The sequence below is a fragment of the Austrofundulus limnaeus genome, unplaced genomic scaffold (assembly GCF_001266775.1).
Source record: "Austrofundulus limnaeus strain Quisiro unplaced genomic scaffold, Austrofundulus_limnaeus-1.0 Scaffold100, whole genome shotgun sequence".
In the NCBI taxonomy this organism is placed as follows: domain Eukaryota; kingdom Metazoa; phylum Chordata; class Actinopteri; order Cyprinodontiformes; family Rivulidae; genus Austrofundulus; species Austrofundulus limnaeus.
In genome coordinates, this window is record NW_013952502.1 from 1,524,504 (window position 1) to 1,535,130 (window position 10,627).

At 40.9% G+C, this 10,627-nt stretch overlaps 1 protein-coding gene across 1 annotated transcript in view; it reads left to right on the top strand.

The window, feature by feature from the left end:
* The window catches only part of dipk2ab (divergent protein kinase domain 2Ab), a 25,722-nt gene that overhangs the window by 2,793 nt on the left and 12,302 nt on the right, over nucleotides 1-10,627 (top strand). Inside the window, exon 2 of the mRNA XM_014013396.1 lies at nucleotides 4,232-5,118. Coding sequence (XP_013868850.1) covers nucleotides 4,465-5,118 — 654 coding nt within the window. The 5' untranslated portion in view covers nucleotides 4,232-4,464. The remainder of the gene's footprint in view (nucleotides 1-4,231; nucleotides 5,119-10,627) is intronic.

Genomic DNA, 10,627 nt, shown 5'->3' on the forward strand with positions numbered 1-10,627 from the left:
CACACACACACACACACACTCACTCACTCACTCCTTTCTTATCGGACTTATTCTGTCAAAATGTAGGTTTAATAAAAGTTGAAGTATTAGATGTCATTTTCCCATGTCTCGACCTTTGTCATTCTGTTTCAAGCCAACGCACAGCCTGTTGCTTTATCTTGTGCCTTTTCTGTCCCGGTAATGAGCCATTTTGCAGCTCTTAACATCTGCCAAACTTGGAACATTTTTGCTTGTGAGACTCATCTGCCATGCATGAGGAGTCAGACATCTTTTTTGATTCGCCCTCTTTTCTTTTGCCCCTCTTCCGAACTGCTCACCGATGTACTTTGCAGACTGAGTACGCTGACAAACTTTTTATTTTTTTTCTCACGGCCGCAAATGATGAAAGAAATTTTGGTGCTTATTCGAAACGGGGTGCTCCTCCTTGATATTGTTCTTTTCTGCTTCCCACAAAGACACCACAGGGGAGGAACCGGAGGAGGGGGACTAATTGGAAACACAAGTTTTCTGTGGGCACAGTGAGGTTTGTCCATAAGAAAACACTACTTTTAATTTCAGTGCCCTTGTATTCCAGTGGGTAACATCTGTGTTAGAATGCAAAGCATCTGGCTTTATTTTACAGCTTTAAGTGAACTTTACCCCTGTCAAGAACTCGAGTAGGTAACCTTGCCCAGGAGCCCCTCACAGTAAGCCTTTAAAACCCTGCACATATGGTTAAATCAGTCCATTGGGGCAACATACAGCAGCAGAAACCAAGGGAGTTAAGTAAACGGTTTCACATTTGTTTCACTCCCTCAGTTTCTGCTGCTGTAAATTACTTACAAGTAATTATCCTAGAGGTCTGCTACTTGTGTAAAATATTCACAAGAAGCAGACTTGTAGCATAATTACCAATGAGGGAAAATACACTAGTCTTAAATTAGCACGTTACCTTTAAAAAAATCTTTTTATCTCTTTCACCTTGCCTTTACATGTAGAAGCAGTACCGTGCTTTAGAGAATATCTCTTAATCTGGTAGTTTTTCAAAAGATATTTGTTCCTGCTTCATATTGACTGAAGCACGAGCTCAAGGATAAACCTGACATGTTACATTTTTCCATGAAACTATCAATATTGCAGTTGTGTTTTTGCCTCACAAACCTTCATTAACAGAAGAGGGGAAAATGAATGTGTAAATTAACCCGTCATTTATCACTTAGTTATTTTTTCGTATTTTATCTATTTTTTACACTTTTATTGCTTTCATTAATCTGGATAGCATCTGTTGGTGTAAAGTGTGAATTCACCCTCGAGAACTTCGCCATGATTCTCGTGAAGGAAATCCTGACTTGATCAAATCTGAGCATATCTTTTTCAAAATCTCACAACTGATCCCAATTGGGAGGTTTTTCAGCACAATGGAAAAGATGTTTAAAAGAAACTTATCGCTGCAGTAAACAGTCTTTTGTTTGCGCTTTGCACCAAATGAATGAATGAGGAACAACTTTAATTAGATTTTTTTTTTCAATAATGCATAGTTTGTAAGTCTTTCAAGTGGCAATGCAGCTGCATTAATGTTCACATGGGGTTTTCAAGTGAAGTAAGGTAACGAAGTACATCACAAAAAGAGTTTGTCCATTTTTAGGAGCTTACCCGTGACCGTTCAGTAACCTTATATATGTGGAAAGGGGATATTTTTAGCTATTTGCATCCACTAGTGCTACATTTTGCACAACCTTGGCATGCTATGCTGAATTGTTTCAGTGGTAAGAGAGACAATTTTAAGTCAAAGGGAACTCCCGTATTGTGTTGTAACCTTGACTTGGTCCATCTCTTAGCAAACATAAGTAAAGAAAGCACATGAAACAATAATGGGAAATAATTATGATTGAATCCTGTAGCTTCGAAGGAGATGGAACAGTTACTGCTATGTATCTTGTAAGTAAAAAGAAAATGTAAAAAATATATTTCAACTACTTCTTAATAAGTAATTTTTTTCCCCTGTTCAGGCTAGCAAGGGAGGTTTGCCTCCACATTATTTGTCGTTAGCCTCAGTATCTTGTTAATCCTGATGTTCAGGTCTTTGTTGAAGCTTGTCCTAGTTTGTCTGGTTATTTCTCGCTTTTTCTTGGAAGAAGTGGCGAACGGCTTTTTGGCCTTGCCGGGGTTATGTGAGGTGGTCTGTGAGTCCTTCGTTCGTCCTAGTTAAATGTCATATCTGCTCCCAAGATTTGGCAGTTATGTCTGCTGTGACTGCCTGAGTCAGACGCTAAATGGCACTTGAATCAAGCTCTTATAACAGCAGGATATTCAGTTTTCTTCAAAAGCAATCAGCTTTCTCTCACTCTGTGTAGCAGAAGGCGCACACATGCTTTTGACTCCTGTGGAAGTTGTTTTTAGGTGGGAGGGAGGGTTTGCCACAGACACCAGCCTGAGATAAATATAAATATGTGCTTATGTATTTTTCCAGAACCTATTCAGTTATTTTTGTCGACTTTCTTGTTTTTCTCCCCCTCATTCTGAATAGCCTCATTTATCACTGTGGTGCCGTTTTTGTTGAAGTCAGCTCGATGTAGACAAAGTCTTTTTGGTCTCAATAAAATGCTGCCTCAGAAACAAATGTGTGACAGACTGATCTTTTTGTACATTTTGCTCATGAGATTTCTCAGCTCATGGCGGCCACGAACACTGTTTTCAAAATACATTTTCCCTGAGACTAAAAATACAATAGTTCAACATTGTTTGAATCATTAAATTGGTTAACAAAAAAGTCCTGTGCAATATTTTAAAAGTTAGATTTAAATCCAATTTAGATGTACATTAATGTATTTCTGGTACAGGGAAGAAATTAAAATGTCACACTGCTTGGTTTTTATATTTATGGTAAAGATAAAAAGCCAGAGCCAGTGGGTTTTTTTTTTTTTTTTTTGCGGCTGAAAATATGTAGCACAGCTGTCTGAGGTGTCCATACTTTGGCTTTAGTTTATTTCAATGTAAGTCATGTTAGCCTGATTTGATAAAGGTATTTTCAAACAAAAATAAAAGGTAAGCACAAGTATGAAAATCTCGTCTGATAATCTACAGGTGCACGACTCTCGAAACCGCTGCTCTTAGCTGTGTTCAGCCCTCGTCTTTACAGACCTCGACTACTTCGATCTGAAAGCAGAAAATCTGAAGAACCCATTGACACGCACACTAATGGCATTGGTGTGCCTCCTTGTTAGCCATGCCCTCTCAAGTCAAATGCCTTAATAGGCGTGTCCTAATGAGTTCTAATTGAGAATGGCTAATTAGCTCGGCCTGAGCCATTGTCTGACTTGAAGCGCTGCGTAAGACTCTTTGCTAAAAAGCTGAAGGGGTGGGTTTAGCATGGCTTCATCAGTGGTATACTACTGAGAGTCTTTCTAGGAGCATTGTTCTTTTCTCTTTTTTTCTTTTTCTTTTTTTTTACCCCATACATGCCTCTACCATTTCACGTCTTTGCTGACATCAGTTTGCTTAGCAGGGTACTCGTAGATTCTTTTGCTCCCCTCAATCACAAACGTTATTTTAGTGACACCAGCCATTTTCAAAGAAGCAACTTCAAAGCGTGATTAAAAAAAGGCGAGGCAGCTCTGATCAAAGGTTAAATTTTAGCGCAGCGTGACCGTCTTCACAATGCAAAGTGAGATTTCTCCATGATTCCTGAGTTCAGTGTAAGCGTCGAGTCGAGCAGACGTAAAGTTACTTCACTTTGCACCAGAGGCCAAGTGATGGATACTTGTCTGTCTGCAGAGTTAAGTCCTCTGAGAAATTAGCCTCACCGTGGTACATTTTATTTATACTACAGTATGTTGTCTGTTTCTCCTTAATGTAATCACTGACATTTTATTTCTTTTTGCTTCTCCCTTTTTCTTTATTTGTCTCTCAGTAGAATACACAAGAAATATTCTTACAAAACAGAGCTCTAACAGCCCAGGCAGTTTATTGCATTGGCTGTGGGCCAACTCATTTTGTCTCAGAAAGTAATGAAATCTCTCAAATGACCTAAGCAATTCAAATTTGTGAGACAATTTCATATGCTAGAGAAGCTGCTTTTTTACTTTATTCAATGTATCACAATTTAGGGAGAGGATGAGGGAAAAAAAATGAAAGGACTTTTTTTCAAATCGTTATCTGTGACCAAAGGGACAATTTTGGATTTAAAAATTGAATCTCTTTTTTTACCCGTGTTTTTTGAGTAATTCCTTTTCTCTCTTTGCTTAATTTTCAGGACTGCTTGCTCAAGTTTTTGCCCTCAACCTGGATAAGAGAACATGACGCACTGGCCACTGCCAGGGACTGGCAGAGGGCAGATGTGCCAGCTGTGTCCCTGCCTGCTGCTTTAAAAGTTTCTCAGTTTGCACCATGCCGAAGAGGAACTGAGGTCACCTCCCTGACATTTGACACAATACCTCACCTCTTCCCCACCCCTTATCACACCCCTCATCCCTGCCCATTCCCATCATGCTGCGCTTCCTGCCTCTCAAACTTGGCCGCCTGTATCGCTGTCTGAAGCTCCTGCTGGTGGTGGGATTGTTTGTTGTCCTGTTGATGAACACCCACAACTTATTTGCCTCCTTCCAGAAGAATGAGCTCACTGACAGGCGTTTCATTAACCTCAACAAGTGTCCTGCCTGCTTTGGCACCAGCTGGTGCCGTAAGTTCATGAATGGCCAGGTTTCCTTTGAGACGTGGGGTCGCCTCCGATTTCTAGACGTATTCAATGTCAAGAACGTTTACTTTGCCCAGTACGGGGAGCCCAGGGAGGGCACCCGACGTGTGGTGCTCAAACGGCTCGGCTCCAACCAGGAGCTGGCTGAGATAGACCAGAAAATCTGCAAGAGAGCCACTGGCAGGCCGCGTTGTGACATCATCCAGGCCATGTACAAGACTGAGTTTGCCCGGATCAACGGGGATGTTCGCCTGCTTACTCCAGATGTGGTGGAGGGCTGGTCAGACCTGGTGCACTGCCCCTCGCAGAGGTTGCTGGACCGTGTGGTCCGAAGGTATGCAGAGACCAAGGACTCGGGCAGCTTCTTGTTAAAGAACCTAAAGGACACGGAAAGAATGCAGCTGCTTATGACTTTGGCATTCAATCCAGAACCTCTTGTACTACAGGTATGTGTTTATTCTGTTATTATATTTTAAATTGTTTTGTCCTGATGCATCTCAGTAATCAATGTAGAAAAATCAAAAAGAAAAAAATAAGAACCCGTCCAGAGGACCTACTTATTTTTTTTCTTTTTGATTAAATTGTTTTGTTTTAAACTGCCTATTTGACTGTTGGAGCCTCAGAGGAACATATTTGGATAAAGATGTCATCTGATCTGAGGCAGCAGGTGATTTCCAATTACTTGATCAAACATGGTTCCTAGATTGCACTCGGAGGATCATAGCATCTGAACAAAGTATACCTGGGTGTTGGCCCATAAAGCCCCTAGTAAATTACAGGGTGGAGACCAGTTTTCCTTTCTCTTCTATAGATCTTAGACCGGCATTAGTCCCTGCCTAAACTCTAGGCTACAGTAAGACTGAATGGCGTTATCTGGAGCATGAATATTCTCCTGCTTAGAGTAGGGACAAGTTTAGAAGCTGTGGCCTCTGAAGAAAAAAGAGATTTTGGCTTGCGGCAATACTGCATATTTAACACTAAATGTAGGGCAGTTTTGAATTATTCAAGGAATCATTTGTAAATGGACCAAGTTGTTTTTAATTTTAATATGCGTCTATGTCATCTGGATTTTCTGTCAGTTCTGGGTGACTGGAGTGAAGGAATCTCTTTTGGGCTGCTAAGTGGGATCAAAACCAGTATTTCTGATTCGTCATTAATTTTTAAAATTAATGAACTGCAAAATGACATTCTAGTTCTTTTATAAAGTTCATCTAATAGTCTGCATTAGAAAATCTATAATTTAATGTAAAATCAATTAAATGCAAATGAAATAGATGCTTGTTTAACTGGTATTTGACAGCATATTATAAGTGAAATCATGGCCTGTCTCTGTTCTGTCGGCCTGCGTGTCAGAGCAGCCGTTCCCTACACCACATAAGTGCAGTCCGCATCCTTTTCCCTTACTGATTTACGGGCAGCCAATCAATTTCAATTTCAATTTGGCATTGACCGTGTCTCGTGAGAGGACAGAACAACAATGGTCTTTGCCCATGTAGACATTCAATAACGTGTGCTGACCCCCTCCCCTTACACACAGGACCACACACCTCCGGGCATTTTGGAGGACAAAAGGCGACTTTTTAGTCTGGTCAATCTATAAAATCTGATTAGCCTTTTGTGCTCGCTTGCTGTCCCCCTTCCTTCTTTTCTCCATCTTTTTTTTCGTCTTGTTTGTGTCCCTACTTCCCGTTCCGCCTGTGTCCCCTCCACAGATAATGCCATCAGAGTTTTTAATGCCATTACGCTTCAGTTCAGAGGCTTGGTGAATCACTCTCTCCTCATCCTGATCTTTCACACAGCTTCAGACATCTCACAGCAAACACATCATGCACACACATTGTCCACAGCTCTCTTCTTCTCTCGCTATCTGTAGCCCTTGCATGTTTACAGGGACTCATGAATTGTTTATCTCGTGCAAAACTTGTGACCCCGTGGGAGTAACACGTGTGGGTTGCGCGGTTGGATAGAATGCAAAGAGACTTGCCAGGCCTCGAAGAGAATCACATATCCCGGGTACCTTGACTGTTCGTCAGCATCACTGAGCTCAAAAGATGAGAAAATTTGCTGAGAGACTGAGAGACCCTATACACAAGGTTGAGCAGCAGTGGACCATAAAGAATTAATGGCGTCTATAGAGATTGAACAGGAGACGTGCTGCTGTACAACACCTTTTAGTCTATTTTTTTTCCCTTTGCCAAAGTTTGGGCTGCTGCTTTGTGATTGATTTTTAACAAAAAATAGGGGAATGCAGTCTGAGTTTATGACCCACCATTTATTGTATCCTGATCCTTATTTTAACTGTTTATCACTGTGCCTTCTAATCATGTCAGGAGCAGGGCTTTGTGTGGTTTAAATTGCGTTAAAACACCTCTAGTAAGTTGCACGTAGCCGCTTTGTCGTTGTTTAATTGAAGCTGCTTTAGTATAAGAAAATTTATACTCTCCATGTTTTTTTTTCTTTCGTTTCTCGCTTTACAATGCGAATACGATTTCTGCTGTCGGCTCAGCAAGCTGCACTCCCTCTTCCAGGGGCTTCGTTTTGCACTCTTTTGAAGCCACAGGCAGTAAATCGGCCCCGATTCACTATGAGAAACCAGACCTTCTTTGTCAGTGGGGAAACAATCTGCTGTGTTGTTTCGAGTCTGGCCAACAATAGGTTTTCTGTGTTCAGCGGTACACAAATGTGTGCACATTCAGACACATACACCACCCCCACTTTGTGTCACATGGAATACAATTGGGCTTTGGGGAACAAATATTTTCAGAAGATAAAATGATGACATCCAAGAAAGGAAAAAATCTGTGCAATAACAGAACTTCATCCAAACTTCATCTTTTTTTTTTCTTGTTTCCTCCTACCTATTCATTTAAATTGGCCTGGAAATCTTTCTCTGTTGCTGTGATTAATCTGCTTCTGTCAAGGTCTTGTCTCTTTGGCAACCAGAGGAATTACATGATCCTGTTTTAATTTCACTCCTTATTTAAGAATAAACTTGGTTTGCATGAGAGTGAGTAATTTATTCAACTCATTTCCGTGGCTAGAAACTTATTTGCCATCCTTGGATTTTTTCCTCCAGCAAAGTGACTCACAGATTCATCAGGTGACGGTTGTGTTTGATGAAGTACATCTGGCCCAACCTTAAATTAGTTCGATTTAGCCCAGTCCTCCCTTCCAAATCATTAAGCTCGGCGAGTTTGCCAGAAGCATGTGACTGCACTTGCACCCTTTTTGGTCCTCAGCCTTGTCGTGCTCAGTGAAGCTGAGAATAGGATGTGACAGGCCTGTGGGGTTAACTCAGTCAGTGGTACGCTCATCTCCTCTAAACTCAAATCTGTGCAGTCCAGACACCCCTCTCCCTCATTTCATTACCATCTCTCCTTTCCTTCCGGATATCTAACTTGCTCGCCTCACCTGACATGGGGAGGTACATGTCAAGCTCTTGCAGGTTTTTATTTATTTTATTTTATTTTATTTTTTTCAGAACAATATCTGACACTACAAACCTAAAATATAAGAAAGGCAAAGATTACATAAACTACTGTACCTTATCATTTCTTCAGTCTTTCTGACAGCGTAATTTTAATGCAGTTTTGAAAAGTAAACACTCGCAACACACTTGAACACAAATGCATTTTTATTTGTCTCTGGGGTATACTGTAGATTAACAAAGCATTTTGTAAAGCTAACAAGATGGGCTCGTGATTTTTCCTGGTACAAAGTGAGATAAAAATAGTACATCAGCTATGGCCTGTTGAACCTTGATTTGTTTGTTTTAATAGAAAAACAGGTTTTATCTGCACAAGCTATGAATCATAACCTTAACCTGAAATATTAAAAAAATAAAGGAGAAAGATACTTTGTAAATGAATCGATGAAGAACTTTGGCCTAGATATTTATGCCCTATTTATTTATTATTTTTGCACTCCTCCAAGTCATTCACAGAAATGGCAACTATTTTTGCAGTTTAGTGCAAAAACGATGAAGTCAAAAAGAACCAACAAGCTCTTAACTTATCCAATAAATCTGTCCTCCTTTTCTGACACGGTCATATACAGCAGTGGTTCCCAAACTTTTATATCTTCTGACCCACAAAATATCCATGGCAAAAACTTGTGACCCCAAATATTACTGGTCTGAGGACACGAACTTTGTTAATAACCCTAAAAACACAGTTTTTTTGACAACCTAAACAGCTTGTACACAAATATAAATACTTATTTATACTTATTTTGTGTTTTTGCAATAGTTATAGGAAAAATATTACATCAGCAATTATTTTATTACCCTTTAAATTGATTTCTGGAGATTATCCAAGGTGCTTCATGACTCATAATTGGGTCCCAAGCCCAACTTTGGGAACCAAAGTGCAGTGGTTCCCAAACTTTTCAGATTTTGACCCACAAAATAACAGTAGCAGAGACCTGTGCCCCCAGCTATTTTTGGATGATAAACATTTGTATCAGGTCAACAAAACATGGGCATAGTAACAATATTTTTATACTAAATTCACCCATTTTAAACACACTAACCTCACTCCTTTGTAACAACTAAGGCACAAATGTAATTAATTCCTAAAATCTTTTCAGGACCCCACCTTGATGTTTTGGGACCCCACTTTGGGTTCCGACCCCAACTTTGGGAAACACTGAATACAGTATGTGTGTATTTTGCATTAGACTCCCCCCCACTCCATGATTTAAAAATGCAGCAATTCCATATTCTGGTTTTCTGGGTCACACACATTCTTGACAAAGATGATCAAAAGCTCTTTAGCTTTTAGTTGTATTCATGTCCTTCCATTTACTCACACACATCGCATGCCATCCCAGTTTAAGTAAGAGCCTTCTGTCTCCAAGGCTGGATCAGTGGCTGAGGTCCGCCAGCAAATGGTGTTTAAGTTGCTACCCTGTGATTAGGGCCTTTTGTTTCTGGGTCGGGGGGGATTGTGGCCTTCTAAGCACATAAGCGAGGAGGTTGTGCATGCCGCAAAACCCTGTTTCAAGTGATCCCAAACCCCCTTTAATTACTCTTATAGGCCTTTGTGTACACGCTGTATCCTGTTAGGATAAAACAAGGAGCTATCTGGGCCCCACTCCCCTCTTTTGGCTGCCCTTGCTGGAAGGAGGCCTTGGTGGTAAGGAGAGAATCTGAGAGGAGCAGAGGGTTTGTGTGACTGCGTCTTGTAAGAGCCGCAGCCTTTTTGGTGTTTTGTCCCGTTTGAATGAGCCAGACTGCTAGTGTTACCATAATCATATCTCTTTTTCCGCCTTTCTTCAAACACACACTTGCACACACGCCTGACAGCTGTGTTTGGTTAGGTAAATGCCTGTGGCCGCCCCTCTCTACCAATCCCAACTACTAGCTCCTTTTTTAGCTTTGCTCCTTCAGCTACCCCCCTCTCAGCTTAAGACTTTTTAAAATGCACCCCAACCTACCAACTGCCCAGCTTGTGAAGATACAGTTCTGCAGCAAAAGAGGGTGGTGCACAACTCTCAGTGGGCCCCTTTAGGATAGCTGGTATGGATCAGTAACAAGCTGCTTTTGTACTTTACTTTGTTCTCTGGGGAGCCTAGGGCCTAATGTTAGAGCAAGAATAAGCTTTTTAGCACATCAGCTTGTCTCCAGTAATAAAACTGCCCACCGCATTAAAGCACGAGGCACCTGGTTCCTGCTGGGGAAATTATGAGAGGTCAGCAGAACACTATAGCATCTTCATTGTTTTAGCATTTGCACCCTCACTTGTGCCAAGATGATGTCTTTAATCAGATTTCTCCTTGGATGTTAAGGGGACTAGTCAAACTCTGACACTTCTTATTAGGTTTGAGGTCTTTCTTGACATTTGATATATTTAATGGGGATTGTATCAGGAAAATCTTTTTGTGCTCTGCTTAACAGTTAGGTTGTAGTGCAAGGTCAGTGACCGTAGTCTCTCTGCTCGCCATGTCCCTCAGCTC